Consider the following 15,299-nt stretch of genomic DNA (forward strand, 5'->3'; position numbering starts at 1 on the left):
CGCCCACGTCAGCTCCAGCTGTGCCCCGTAAATCAGAGCCGAGCCCTTTGCAGGCTCCCGGGCAAGGGAGAGGCGGGGACGCTGCTCCACAGGGACGGGCCGGGGAGCCAGGGCAGAGCTCAGTCTGCCCCCACCAGCTGCAGTTCTGCAGCCCAGACGGAGCCTGGCTCGGACACTGCAGTATTGGAAAAAAAAAGCTCCCAATATTACCAGTTAGATTGTGCCTGGGCCAGTCTGACCCTCGCTGCTGGGCCAAAGGCAGCAACTGCGGTGTGTCAGCCCAGAGATACCTTGGCTTGCTGGTGGTTGCAGCTGGGCACTGAACAAGTCCAGGCTTGTTGGAACCCCGTTACCTCAGGAGGACTAGCTTCAGGTGATGGTGAAGAGAAAAAGGAGAGGATTCTGCTGGAGGGTTTAATGTCCAGAGGTTTATTCCATGGTTACAGAGGTCTGAACGTGAGGACTTGCTCCAACAGAACCCTGACCGCATGGTCTGATGACCTTTTTAAGCTCAGGGACAGGGGGAGGGGAGGTACAGGTGAGCCACCAACCAGGTGAGAGGGGCAGGGTCTCAGGGGGGGATGACACCCAGACAGGCCAATGACCCCTGGGCCTGAGGGGCATCCTTTGAACTTGACCAACCACACGACGCCTTGCTGGAATGCTAAGTCTGAGTGACAGGACTCACTCAGCATGGGGGCAAGGGGGAAGGGAGAGACGTATAGGCACACCTGGGGAAGTGACCTGGAAGGCCAAAATGGGACATTACAGCACACCGCAACACTGCAGGGAAGCTGCAAGGACTCGGCGTGGGCAGTCTGGGCTGGTGCTCACAGGGTCCAGGGGGAGGGAGGACACGAGGATCTCACTCCACGTTTCACACGGCTGGGTTATTATTTTATGATACATAATATTAAAAAAAAAACTATACCAATAATATAAACATATTATTATATATTTATATAAAATGATATACCATATATAAAGCTATAATAATAGTATAATATATAAATAAACACAATAAACAAGATATAAAATAAAGTATTTTTAATATTCTAATTTAATATTAATATATTAAATATTAGATATTTAATGTATTTATTAATTATATTTTCATATTATGTATTTATTATTATATATTTCATTATATAGAATATTAAAAACTATGCTACTAATATTAAGATAATTAAATATAAATATATTGTATATAAATAAAAATATATATTTTATATAAAATATATATATGAAACTATAATAATATATAAATATAATTAATATATATAATGAATACATATAATAAATAATATATAGACCTATAATAATAATATTTTAAAATACTATACTAAAAGAATAGAAGGATTTCATCAGAAGGCTTGAAAGCAAAGGAAAGAATGGAATGATAATAAAATCTTGTGAGTGGCCAGGGAGTCCGAGCCAGCTGACTGTGATTGGCCATTAATTAGAAACAACCCCATGAGACCAATCCCAGCTGCACCTGTTGCATCCCACAGCAGCAGATAACCATTGTTTGCATTTTGTTCCTGAGGCCTCCCAGCTTCCCAGGAGGAAACACGCTAAGGGAAGGATTTTCCAGAGACCCTGTCCGTGCCAACAGGCGGGGGTCCGGTGTGCCCATGCCGTGCTCCGGTCGGGGCCGGGCTCAGCGCTGCGCCATGGACGGGCAGCGGCCGCCATCGGCCCGGCTCGTGTCGGAACCGGCAGCGCAGCCCCGGCCGGGCCGGGGATGGATCCGGGGATGGATCCCGGTTCTAGAGGCGGGTGCCGGTGCCGGGGGTGTATCCAGGGGTGTATCCAGGGGTGGTTCCAGGGGTGGTTCCAGGGGTGGTTCCAGGGGCGCACCGCGGGACCGCGTTACAGGGGCGGATCCCGGGGTGGATCCTGGTTCATACCGGTTGCCGGGGCGGTACCGGGGGCGGTACCGGGGGCGGTACCGGGGGCGGCACCGGGGGCGGTACCGGGGGCGGTACCGGGGGCGGTACCGGGGGCGGTTCCGGGGGCGGTTCCGGGGGCGGTTCCGGGAGCGGTTCCGGGAGCGGTTCCGGGGGCGGTTCCCGGGGCGGTTCCCGGGGCGGTTCCCGGGGCGGTTCCCGGGGCGGTTCCCGGGGCGGTGCCGGTGCCGCCATGGCCGCGGTGCCGCTGCGGGGCCGGCGTGCGGCGCTCGGGCCGGGGGCAGCCGGGGAGCCGGAATGCGTGAGTCGGGAACGGGGATGGGCAATGGGAAATGGGACCGGGACCGGGTATCGGGTATCGGGCAGAGGCTGGGGCAGGGCCCGGTGCCCGTGCCGATCCCGTCGCCGCCCGGGCCGTGTCGCGACTGTCGCGGGCGGTGCCGGCTCGGGAGCGGGCACGGCCGGGCCAGGGACTGAGCTCAACAGGCTTCGGGGTTTTGCTTTTTCTCCTGATTTTCCATTCTTTCTTTTGACGCGTTTTCTCTTTCCCTTTTTATTCCCCCCTCCTTTTTTTAATGTCTTTTCCCCTTTCTTCCTTTTCCTTTTTTCTTTTTGAATTCTTTGGTTTTTCCTTTTTTTGCTTTTGAATTTCTCGTTTTTCCTTTCTTCCTTTTCCTTTATTCCTTTTCAATTACTGTTTCTCCTTTTTCTTTCCCTTTTTTCTTTTTCCTTTTTTCTTTTCACTTATTTTCCCTTTCTTTCATTCCCTTTTTTTTTTTTTTTTCCCTTTGGTTTTTGGGGTTTTTTTCTTTTTTTTCTTCCCGGTACTTTCCCTTTTTTTTTTTTTTTTCTTTTTTTATGATCCTTTTTTTGTTTTCCCTAACTTACTCCAGCTTTAAATTCTGTTTCTGTGCTTCAGTAGTCTGTTAGTTCTGTGCCAGCACACCCTCTTCCTGGAGGAAGAGATGGAATGTTGGGATTCCTTAAACAAAGTTTGGGGAAGAACATCCCAAGTGTGTGAGTGTCTCTCTGGAATTCAGGCCCTAAATCTGGGTCAGTTTGTAATTCCCATGCTTGTGTTGATTTGCTGGGCACTTCCAAGGAGCCCTGGGGTCCCTTTCCACGGACGTTCTTCTGGAGTTTCCACTTCTGTGTGGATTTTCTGTGGTGTTTTCCGTGGATTTGCAGTTTAACCCGCCCAGTGCCAGCGTGCTGCTCAGAGCAGCATTTTGGGGAGCCCCTGGTTCTGCGAGGGGTCACAGGGCCCTGGCAGGGCTCAGCCCAGCGCTTGGGCTCTCAGGACAGCCCTGCACCCCTCAGTGCTGGGCACAGCTCCAGGAGCAGGGAGTGCATGGAGGAGCACTGGGAAAAGGCGCCAGTGTTCGGGGAACGCACAGATCCCCTCTCCAAGGGTGTTCCCGTCACTGGGATCACTTCCCCTTCTGTTTCCTGGGTTTAATCACTCCTTCAGCACAATTCCTTGGATCAGCACCATGCCTAGTCCTGCTGGGGTGGAGGCTCAGAGATGCCTTTGCCAGGGATTGCATGAGACTGGGGCACAGAGAGGGGTGAGACACAGAATTCCTACCAGGTACAGAATGTCTGCTCTTTGTGGGGCACACAGAGAGGTGTGAGGTACAGAATTCCTACCAGGTACAGAATGTCTGCTCTTTGTGGGGCACACAGAGAGGTGTGAGGTACAGAATTCCTGCACCCAGGGGCACACTGAGAGGTGTGAGGTGCAGAATTCCTACCAGGTACAGAATATCTGCTCTTTGTGGGGCACACAGAGAGGTGTGGCACACAGAATTCCTGCTCCCAGGGGCGCACTGAGAGGTGTGAGGTGCAGAATTCCTGCTTCCAGGAGCACACAGAGGTGTGAGGTGCAGAATTCCTGCCAGGTACGGAATTCCTGCTCCCAGGGGCACAGAGAGATGCGATGTACAGAATTCCTGCACTTTGTGGGCACAGAGAGGTGTGAGACACAGAATTCCTGCTCTCCCAGCACGAGGGGCAGTGGGAACCCCAAACCTTGGGGCTCTGCCCTAGTGCCCCATTGTTCTGGTGTTCTCCCCAGTGTTTGTGTGACCCCTGGGAGGCCCAGCCTGTGCTGCACAGAGCTGCCAGCGCTGCCTTTGCCGTTGCAGAAGCGGCTGTGCAGGCTGCTGGACACCATCCCAGGGCAGGCTGCTGCCCAGCTCAGGGACTGTGCCATGGACCTGGATCCCAGGCAGAAACTCCTCCCTGACTCTGCTCCCTGGGCTGCAAAGGCAAAGCAGAATTCTGTGGTGAGTACCCACTGCCCATGGCTTGGCTACAAAATAATTTCTCAGGTACATTTTATCATAAAACTGCAAGTAATTGCCCTCTTTTTTCCTTTTCCCTCTCCTTTTCCCTCTCCTTTTCCCTCTCCTTTTCCCTCTCCTTTTCCCTCTCCTTTTCCCTCTCCTTTTCCCTTCCCTTTTCCCTTCCCTTTTCCCTTCCCTTTTCCCTTCCCTTTTCCCTTCCCTTTTCCCTTCCCTTTTCCCTTCCCTTTTCCCTTCCCTTTTCCCTTCCCTTTTCCCTTCCCTTTTCCCTTCCCTTCATTTTGATGAATTTGTGTTTTTTTTTGTTCCTCAGGTTTTGGAAAACCATGGGAGCAAAGGCATTTCCCAACCCTGCCCAAGATGTGTTGCTGGAGAATCTGTAAGTGTGGGGCAAAGGTGACTGGGGCTTGTTCCCCATTAAAACATGAAGTTAATAACCTCCACAATTGCATTGCTCGGGGATAAAGTGTGGAAATTAAAAATAAAGGAGATGGATTTAGCATTTCAGCAGAGCACAAATTAATATTTCCAGCAGCAGTTGGAAAAACTGGAAATTCTCAACACATTTTTCAAATTCTCTCTGAAAAGCAGAATTTGGGAAGTAACTGAAAGAAACAATAACATATCACTTTCCCTACCCAGTTTTACTTGTCCTTGATTTACTGGATCATAACAAAATACTCAGGAATCTCATTCCATCTCCTTTTTTTTTTTTTTGTAATTGGATATTTCCTTTCTGAGGAATAGATAAAGTATTGAAAATATTGCTCCTCCCAGAGCCAAAATGAGGAAATGCTGGATGTTCATAGCAAAATCTCTGATTTATGGAATTAAAGGCAAAGTTTCCATCAAAGTTTCCATCAGGAGCTGTGACTGAGCAGACACTGATTGTGTTAGTTTATTTCCATTCATTTCTAGAGGAAAAAAAGGGAATATTTGTGGTGGTGCTCAGCGATTTCAAATAAAATTTGAGAACGAAGAGCGAGGAAAAGCCTTTTTGCCAAGCTCCTGTGTAGTGACCTGAGGTTTTCTCATTGCAGGGCCACTTCAGTCACATCCTGGGCTCCTAGAACAGGAGAGGAGCAGAGGAGCAGCTCTGATTTCCTGCTGGGGTCCCCAGGGTGCAGCTGCTCCTGGCTCCTGCCTGCCTCAGCATCCCGCCCTGGGCACCAACCCTGCACCTGCCCCCCTGCCCAAAACCCTCTGCTCCTCAGGGAACTCAGAATTGTCCATAAAGGACAAGGAAAGGATTGTTTCGTGTTTAGGTAACTCAGCATTTGTCTGAAAAGGACAAGAAAATTATTATTTCATATTTTGGTAACTCAGATTTTTGTTTAAAAAGGACAATGAAAAGCTGATTTCATGTTTAGGTAGCTCAGAATTCATTTTAAAAGGACAAAAAAAAAGGCAGATTTCATGTTTAGCTCAGAATTTGTTTTAAAAGGACAAGGAAAGGCAGATTTCATGTTTAGGTAGTGCAGAATTTGTCTAAAAAACCAAGAAAAGGCAGATTTCATGTTTAGATAACTTAGAATTTGTCTAAAAAAGACAAGAAAAGGCAGATTTTATGTTTAGGTAGTGCAGAATTTGTTTTAAAAGGAAAAGGAAAGGCTGATTTCATGTTTAGGTAACTTAAAATTTGTTTTAGAAGGACAAGAAAGGGCTAATTTAATGTTTTACATTGATTAAGTTGAGCTGGCTGTGGGCCCAGGCTTCACCTGGGTCTGGGCCAGAGCTTGTGTTGATTCCAAAGGTTTTCCCAACAGCCCTGACCCCCTTGGAAAAGCTCTTTTGGAAAATCCTCCTTGTGCAGGGCCGCAGGCAGCAATGGGAGGACACAAATTTTCATTTTTAAGTGGCTTTGCAGCTGTGAAGTCCAGGAAAAATCCCATTGAAGCTTCCCTTTAAATCCCAAAAAAATCTGTTTTAAAAGGCTTGACCTCGTCACCCAGCAGGCTTTTACTGGCACAAATCTAAGGACAGGTTAATTAACCTCTGAAAGGTTAATTTTGGGGTTATCAGATTGCAAAATCCTCAGGCAAAGGTTTTTTGCAGTCCTTGAAACCTTCCCATGTTGTGTGTGGAGTTGGAGTCAGCACTGAGTTGAGATATTCTCATTAAATAAATTAATATCACATAAATACTGAGTTTAATTAAGTAATACACGAGGTTATAAATCTAAAAGCAGACCTGCACTTAATTAGCATTCAGATTTTGGTTTAAAAAATAAGTTTCCTCCAAGCCAATAAAAATTTTAGTTAAATTAAGAATAAATACTTTCAAGTTAGTATTTACATACTTGATCCAGGGGTCAGAATTTGTGGGGAATTCATTTTTATATCCCCCACTCTTGTCTTTTAAAAATCCTGGTAATCAAAGCAGTATTTTAAAAAACAAAGTGGATAAACAGCAGTTTCTATGCAGCAAAAGCTGAAATATCTGATTCAACGTAAAGGGCTAAAAGGTTTAGATCCTGCAAAATCACTCAAAACCTCAGGTGTGACAAGTCATGATTAGGACTGGTCAAAAATTGGTCAAATATGGTCAAAATTTCAGGTGTTCAAAGAAGGAAATACCAAAACTGGACTCAGAGTCTGTGATGGAAGAGTTTCCTGCCAGAATACATCAGGCAAAAGTATGGGCTTAAGTTTAAAGCACAGGGAGAACACGGATTATCAAAGCAAAAAGTGGTTTTGCTTTAAATAACTCCCATTTTATCGTGTTCAGGAGTTCACAGATACCTGTGTCAACATTTCCTCTGTTTGCTTTACACTTGGATCTGGGGTGAAACCAAGAGCCAGCTGGTTCCTTTCTGGTTTTCCTTCTGCTCCTGCTGGGGTTTGTGGCAAGAATTTAAAATGCTTTTAAATTCTCCTGCTTTTCCAGCATTTGTTGGAAGTGTCATGGTGAATCCTAGGGCTGGCTGCAGCAGAATTTTAATGGGATTTTTTGGAACTTTTATTTTATAACCAGAATATGGATGCATATTTAGTGCAGGTCTGCTTTTAGATTTATTTCCTCACGTGTTACATGAGCAACTCAGTATTTGTGTGCTTCTCATTTATTTAATGAGGATTTCCCATTGTTTGTGGCAAGAATTTAAAATCCTTGTTTGGCATTTAAAATGCCAGTGTTTGTGGCAAAAATTTCAAAATTTTGACTATATTTTGACTAAATATAGTCAATATTTCACACCTGAAATTTTGACTGTATTTACCCAATTTTCGACCAGTCCTAATCATTACTTGTCACACTTGAGTGATTTGGCAGGAGCTAAACCCTTTCAGCCCTTTACATTTCCTCTCAGATGTGATTCCTGGCTCCCTGTTTTCCAACAGGGCAAGGAGTGCTTTTTTTTAAATCAGTCAGCAAATTGGAGTTTAATTGTCTGCTCCACTGAAGGCTTTTAATGGTGATACTTTTTTAAATAGATGTGTTTGTAATTTATTTTGGGATTTTCCAGGATCATTAAGCTGGCGCAGGCTGGGGCAGTGAATATTCCTTTCAAGCAGATTTGTGTCAAATCTGCAGTGGAACCACAGAGTTATTTTTGTATGCCTTGTAGAACTCTGAAATTTTGTTTTCATGATGAAAAAATATATATAAATTTTCTATTTCCTGCTGCTGTGGTTTGTACAAAGAATAACCAGTGATGCTTTATTTACCTTTATATAGAGAGAAAGGCCCCTGGCCTGTTTTTAATTCAGGTTTAAAGGATCTAATTCTTATTTTTAACTTTGTATTTTGTAAATTGTTCCTTACAAAAGCAGAAGCATTAAACACCACTTTGGCTGCAGCATAAAATTGTCTGGTTGTGTCATTCCATGAGTGATTTCTGAGGAATAAAGGTAAATAAAACCTCTGATGAGGAGAATAAATATTTTATCATGAGAATAATAAGAATTAGGAGAATAAATATATTATTTATGTCATGTAAAATCTTTGTAGTAGGTTTAGGTGCTGACTTCATTAATTTGATGGTAATTACAGGTCCACTTGGCATCTTGACTGCCAAAAGAAGATGGAAAATCAAAATATTGGGATAAGTGGGGTTTAAAGGCAACCTGGATTTGATAAGCCAAGACTTGAAATAAATACTGTTAATATATTTAAATATATATATGTATATATATGTAGTTAACTGTGTCTATATATATATATATATACAGTTAATATATTTTTTGTTTATTTTAGATGTTATAATTTATTGAATAGATTTCAAATCCATGGTGTTTATGTCTAAATTAGTTGCTTAAAACCTCAGCCCTCTCCTGGGAGCGTGGTGTGATACCCCGATTCAGAGTCCCACATAAATAACTCTGCCTTTGCCTTGATTGCTGCAGGTAATTACCAATTAACACTCACACTGGGCATTTCCTCCCACACCCAACTTGCACCCAGGTGCCTGTGTGCCCGCTCTGGGGCTCTGAGCAGCACCAGGGCTGGGGCTTTGGGCAAAGGGATTTTCCTGGGAATGCCTGCACAGGCAGGAATTGTCATTCCCAGGGGTGCCCGGGGGCTTGGCCAGGGCTCCAGCAGCCCCCCCAGCCTTGGGACAGCAGGATTCCTCAGCCGTTCCTCTGCCCTCCCGAGCTGTTCCCAGCTCTCCTCAAGGAAGCAAAAGAAGCAGCGGCCGCAATGTTTAAAAACGCAGAAAAATAAAAAATGCCAAGAAGAAGCAACAGAGTCACGGAATTGCTCAGGTTGGAAAAGCTCTGAGCCCATCAAATCCAACCCTTCCCAGCCCTGCCAAGGCCACCACTGTCCATGTCCCCAAGTTCCACCTGCACAGGGCCGTTAAACCCTCCAGGGATGGGCACTCAAGCCCTTTCCAGAAGGAATTTCCCCAAGATCCACCCTGAACCTCCCCTGGCACAGCTTGAGGCTGTTTATTGTCACAGAATTCCAGCCTGAAAAGCCATGGAGTTCCCTTTACCTGCCACTGTTACTGTAGAAGGAACCCAAGTTTTGTGTTTGAGTCAGTCCCAACCACAGGGTGAGGGGAGCTCCACACAGATCCTCTTCTTGGGCCCAGTGAGTCAAATTCCTACAATTCCAGCCTGCTTTGGGTTGGAAGGACCTCAAAGTTCATCTTTTTCCACCCCAGCCATGGCAGGGACACCTCCCACTGTCCCAGGTGCTCCAGCCCCAATGTCCAGCCTGGCCTTGGGCACTGCCAGGGATCCAGGGGCAGCCGCAGCTGCTCTGGGCACCTGTGCCAGGGCTGCCCACCCTGCCAGGGAACAATTCCCAGCTTCCAATATCCCACCCAGCCCTGCTAGGGAACAATTCCCAATATCCCATCCAGCCCTGCCAGGGAAAAATTCCCAATTCCCAATCTCCCATCTGAATGTACTCATTGTTAGCTTGAAGCCATTCCATGGGTCCTGTCCCTCCATTCCTGTCCCCAGTCCCTGTCCAGCCTGTCCCAAGCCTGGAGAAGCCGTGCCTGGCTCTGATGTCCCAAACTCTGCTCCTGACTCCCCAAGGCTGCTCCTGCCCTGCTTCTCCACCCCACGGGTACCAGCACAACCTCCATGGGCACATCCTCCATCCCTGGGGCTCTTCCCTCCCCTGAGGATGGGCAGGATGGGCTGCCAGGGCCTCCCTGGGTGCTGCAGGCCCTGTGCTGGGGGATGTTTGGGTGTTTTGGTGTGATTATGGTGTTGTTACTGCCACGATCCCGAAATCGACGCGTGATATTTGCTTGCAACACAGGGTGTCATTCATGAGTTATACATAAATGGCAGCTTTACATATTTAAAAGGAACATGGACTGCTTCATATCTGAAGTATGGTTCCCAGGGGAGAACACCACCATTTGATCTATTTTTGATTAAAATGTAAAAATTAAAAATTAAATCAAATGGTAGTCAAATTCCTCGGGGAAAACATACTTCAGTTATGAAGTATTCCCCACAGTAACCTTGAGAATCTTACAGCTGTATTGTCTCATCTGTAGGTGGTCTTTTTATGTCTCACATAATTAAAATGAATTGCTGGTGGAGAACCCCTACTACTGCATACAGATTTATGAACCTGGAGGCACCTCCAGTGCCAGACAAACAGGGACAGCCCCGCTCCCTCTGCAGCTGTGCCGTGCCCAGGCAGCCCCTGGAGCCTGGGATTTGCTGGGAATCTGGGACTGGGGGGCAGAGATCCTTCCCTGAATGCAGAGGGGATAAAGCCAGGGGAGAGCAGGGGCTGGGGAAGGAGGGGACAGCACCCCTGAGGTGGGACAGTGTGGGAGCATGGGGGGTAGGACGGTCATGAGAGATCTCTGAGGCAGGGCTGGAACTTGGGGTTTATTGCACAGGGCCCTGCTGGGATTTGGGGTTCATTGCACAGGGCCTGGGTGCAGGGCCCTGCTGGGATTTGGGGTTCATTGCACAGGGCCTGGGGGCAGGGCCCTGCTGGGATTTGGGGTTCATTGCACAGGGCCTGGGGGCAGGGCCCTGCTGGGATTTGGGGTTTATTGCACAGGGCCTGGGGGCAGGGCCCTGCTGGGATTTGGGGTTCATTGCACAGGGCCTGGGGGCAGGGCCCTGCTGGGATTTGGGGTTCATTGCACAGGGCCTGGGGGCAGGGCCCTGCTGGGATTTGGGGTTCATTGCACAGGGCCTGGGTGCAGGGCCCTGCTGGGATTTGGGGTTTATTGCACAGGGCCTGGGTGCAGGGCCCTGCTGGGATTTGGGGTTTATTGCACAGGGCCTGGGGGCAGGGCCCTGCTGGAAGCTGCAGCCACAGCTCAGAGCAGGCCTGAGAGAAGAGAGGGGCAGAGAGGATGAGAGGGTGAGAGAGTAAAAGGGTAAGAGAGCGAGGTTCCCGTTCCAATACCATAAATCTTCTTCTGTGCTGAATATTCTGATTCTCACCAACCAATCCAGTACAAGATACAAATCCTATAACATTTACAAACAGCCTATAAGAATCATTACATTACCATACTGTGTTACATTTTAAACCCTAAAAACTCCTCTTTGGGCCCCTTCTGCCAATCTGTAGGGTCTGCTCTGACCCTTGGGCCTGTCTGCAAGCAGAGGGTGTTGTTCCATCAAAAGGGGATCACCTTCAGCTGGCCACACCATTGTTTTCCTGTTGTTCAGTAACTGAGGGATCTCAAAGCTTGCTTTCATTTCAATCTCACTTATAGTTTCCATATTCTCAAAACCTTTTGCCAGGCAATCATATTGATAAGGCTTTCCTGTTTCATCTTCCCCAACAGGACAGGACCTCCCAGACCCCTGGGCCCACCCTGTCACTGCCCCATCCCCACCACGTCCTACAACACCAGCCCAGAGCTCTGAGTGCCACCTGCAGGGATGGGCACTGCAACGCTCCCTGGGCAGTTCCTGAGCCCCCTTTCCATGGGGAAATTCCTGCTGTGCCCACCCAGCTCCTCAGGGATTCTGCAGCCCCTTCCCAGCTCCATTCCCTGCCCTGGTCACCCTCCAGCCCCTCCATGGCTCTCCTGCCAGAGCTGGACTGAGCCCTTGAGGTCCCTGTGGTGGCACAGGGTGACAATCTCTGCCCTGGCCCTGCTGCCACAGGACTCAGCGTTTCAAATACCTGAGGAACCCTTGCTGTACTAAGCAATGGCTAAATGTCACCAGAACACAGTTGTGAAATTGGATTTCCCAGGAAAATGTGCTCTACACAATCTAATGCAACTTATTTCTAGCAAGCTGCTTTATCAGGCTGCCTTGGAATATGGGAATGTATATTTGATAAGATTAGAGAATCGTGGGGATCAGGAAAAATAAGACTCTAGACTTTGCATTCCCATTTTCACCCAGCTGAAGGACAAACATGTCATTTATTTTGTGTTTGCTTGTGATTCTCATGGTCCTGCTAATGTACCCACAGCAGTGGCTTGTGACTGTGCATCCTGCTCAAGCTGTGACTAAAACTTCCCTAACAACATTTCCGTAAAAAAGAAGGGTATGGAAGCGAAATGCTGGGATTTACAGAGAAAACAAAACAATCCTGACAATAAAAGTATCAAGTGCAAGAGTTCCACTGAGCCTTGCAGAAACATTTTGTAATAAGCAGCAGGAGTGTTCAAATTTCAGTGTAATACTTGAAAGGAAATGTCTCTGATCTTTGAGTTTCTTTGGAGAGGGGAGTTTTTAATGTATAATCAGGCTAAAATCCTCCTGTAATTGCACAGTGAGAAGGCTCTGAAGTTTGGGGAAGGCTCAGATGGAACACAGACCTACAGCAGCAGCCAGGGTTTTCCTCATCTCTGGAGGATTCCAGGCCTGTGGCATCAGCCCGAGGTGTCCCCAGGTGCAGATCCCACCTGGAACCTCTCCCCAGCAGCTGTGCTGTCACCTGTGCTGGCCACTGATGGCTCTGAGCAGGCACCGTGGTCACTGATTTGTGACGGTGCTCACAGGGTCCCAGGGTGAGGGAAGAGACGAGGATCTGACTCCATGTTTCTGAAGGCTGATTTATTATTTTATGATATATATTATATTAAAACTATACTAAAGGAATAGAAGAAAGGATTTCATCAGAAGGCTGGCTAAGAATAGAATAGCAAAGAATGATGACAAAGGCAGTTGTCTCAGACTCTCTGTCCGAGCCAGCTGACTGTGATTGGCCATTGATTAGAAACAACCCCATGAGACCAATCCCAGCTGCACCTGTTGCATCCCACAGCAGCAGATAACCATTGTTTGCATTTTGTTCCTGAGGCCTCCCAGCTTCTCAGGAGGAAAAATCCTAAGGAAAGGATTTTCCATAAAAGATGTCTGCGACACTGATGGATGAAATTCTGCCAGGATTTGACCCCCCAGTTTCTTCCCTCTCCAAGCCCAGCCATGCTCCAGCTCCATCCAGCTCCTTGGGAAGCCTTTCCTCTCACACCATTAATGTTTACCTCTTAATTACATGGAACCCCAAACTGGTTTGGGTTGCAGGGACCCCAAATCCACCCAGTGCCACCCCAGCCATGGCAGGGACACCTCCCACTGTCCCAGGTGCTCCCAGCCCCAATGTCCAGCCTGGCCTTGGGCACTGCCAGGGATCCAGGGGCAGCCCAGTTTGTGAAAACTCAGCACTAGGAAATTGCTGCACCCAGGAATGGGCAGTGGGGTTCAGTAAAGCTCTGCTGGGTGAGAGACTGGCCTGAAAGGAGCAGAGCAATGAGCTCATACAGGGGCAATCGTTCAGGGCAGTGCCACAAACACAGTACCAGAGTGGAAAGGAATCACTGTTTCCATGGGTTTATGCTGAAAATAAAAATGTCTGGTTTTACCGTCACTACATCCTCAGCAATTCAGGTGTAGCAAAGTCTGAACCTGAAGGGAAAGCCAGATAGCAGAAGTTCTGTGGAATTTGTGGCCTTCAGCTCAAGGACGGCAGGGATGGATGGGATTTTGGGCAGGAATTGTTCCCTGGCAGAGTGGGCAGCCCTGGCACAGGTGCCCAGAGCAGCTGTGGCTGCCCCTGGATCCCTGGCAGTGCCCAAGGCCAAGCTGGACACTGGAGCTGGAGCACCTGGGACAGTGGGAGGTGTCCCTGCCATGGCTGGGGTGGAAAAAGATGAACTTTGAGGTCCTTCCAACCCAAAGCAGGCTGGAATTGTAGGAATTTCAGACTCACTGGGCCCAAGAAGAGGATCTGTGTGGAGCTCCCCTCACCGTGTGGTTGGGACTGACTCAAACACAAAACTTGGGTTCCTTCTACAGTAACAGTGGCAGGTAAAGGGAACTCCATGGCTTTTCAGGTTCTGAAGAGCAGATGATTCAACAGCAGGATGAATAAATAATGAAGGAAAGTGAGATTATAAATTGTACTTCCTCATTTGAAAGGCCTCGTCTCCCAATCCATCATTATAAATGCGTTACAAACTCCGGGTCATTTACAAAATAATAGAACGCTTTAAGATTACCCTTAGCTTTATGTAAATGTAACTTTAATATTCTATCTTCATTAATTATCTAATCTTGGGAGCAAATAAACTCCTGACACAATTCTGTAGCTATTTTGCCAGCAGGATTTCCTTTGAAGTCGGCGGCGGTTGTAAGAGGAAGTGGATGACAGGACTGAGCCTCACCAGCCCTTTTGGAAGAAAAGGAACTTACACAGTAGCTGAAAATCCAGACTTCCTATGGGCACAGAGCTATTCCTGCGCTGCCACACGTTCATTAGTGCCAGAAAAGTGGCACTTTATTCCCGCTGCTCCTGTTCCAGAAGCAGGGAAGGGGTTTGCTCCCACCTCCTCCCAGTCCTGCTCTCCTCCCTTGGCTCCCAGCGCAGAGCCTGGCCCTGAACGAAGACCCAGAGGGGCTCAGGGAGCTGCAGCTGGACCTGGTGTGTCTCTGTAGCTCTGTTTTCCCCCCAAAGCAGCTTTGCACCTCATCCCTTTGCCAGGTGGGGCTGGGTAAGCTCTGCGGAGCAGCGTGAGCATCACCAACGATGTCACACAATCCCAGGGTGGTTTGACTGGAAAAGGACCTCAAATTCCACCCCTGCCATGGCAGGGACGCCTCCCACTGTCCCAGGCTGTCCAAGCCCTGTCCCTCAGGCCCTGGGTGCCAGCCTGGGCCCAGGGAAGCCTGTGCAGCCCCCATTTGTACCCCTCAGTGTCCCATCCCCGTGGTAATGCAGCCCGCCTGTTTTCCACCTTCGTTTGAGTTTCACCCAGCTCCGTGCATATAAATGCTCATATTAAAAGGAATTCATTAATAACTTACATTTAGTTTCTTGAGAGCAGCAAGAGCAACATCAGTGCACGGGATAGGAGAGTGCTGGGTTCAGAATCCCCACCCGGCCCAGGCAGCAGCAGGGCTGGTACTGCTCCCCCCAGAGCTCCTCAACTGAGACACAAAATCCAGGTGTGAGCTTGGCATTCCTCAGCCCCAGAGCTGCTCTGTGCAAGGGAGGGATGGATATTGCAGGCTATCACTGTCATCAATAATCCCATCCATGCCTGTCGATTATTTCACTAATTACCTCTCCTAAAAAGACTGCTGAGCATGATTACAAACGTGGCTTTGTTTTGATTGTCTGTTTTCCTGGCCAGTAGCAGGTGCCTGAATTCCTTGACTTTGTTTAACAATATAAATAATATTCT

General features: G+C 47.9%; 1 protein-coding gene across 1 annotated transcript; it reads left to right on the plus strand.

The window, feature by feature from the left end:
* The first annotated feature begins 2,110 nt into the window (after nucleotides 1–2,110).
* C8H10orf143 (chromosome 8 C10orf143 homolog) lies at nucleotides 2,111–8,020 on the plus strand. The gene is made up of 4 exons (XM_059476779.1): nucleotides 2,111–2,211; nucleotides 4,058–4,198; nucleotides 4,530–4,595; nucleotides 5,257–8,020. Exons 1-4 carry the CDS (start codon nucleotides 2,143–2,145, stop codon nucleotides 5,284–5,286), a joined length of 306 nt encoding a protein of 101 aa, XP_059332762.1. The 5' UTR covers nucleotides 2,111–2,142; the 3' UTR covers nucleotides 5,287–8,020.
* The last annotated feature ends 7,279 nt before the right edge of the window (nucleotides 8,021–15,299 follow it).

Source organism: Ammospiza nelsoni, chromosome 8, assembly GCF_027579445.1.
Source record: "Ammospiza nelsoni isolate bAmmNel1 chromosome 8, bAmmNel1.pri, whole genome shotgun sequence".
In the NCBI taxonomy this organism is placed as follows: Eukaryota; Metazoa; Chordata; class Aves; order Passeriformes; family Passerellidae; genus Ammospiza; species Ammospiza nelsoni.

Coding starts and splice junctions, on each gene's coding strand:
- C8H10orf143 (XM_059476779.1), top strand. CDS start 2,143: ATGGCCGCGGTGCCGCTGCGGGGCCGGCGTGCGGCGCTCGGGCCGGGG. Junction 2,212..4,057: donor CAGCCGGGGAGCCGGAATGC/GTGAGTCGGGAA, acceptor TTGCCGTTGCAG/AAGCGGCTGTGCAGGCTGCT. Junction 4,596..5,256: donor GATGTGTTGCTGGAGAATCT/GTAAGTGTGGGG, acceptor TTCTCATTGCAG/GGCCACTTCAGTCACATCCT.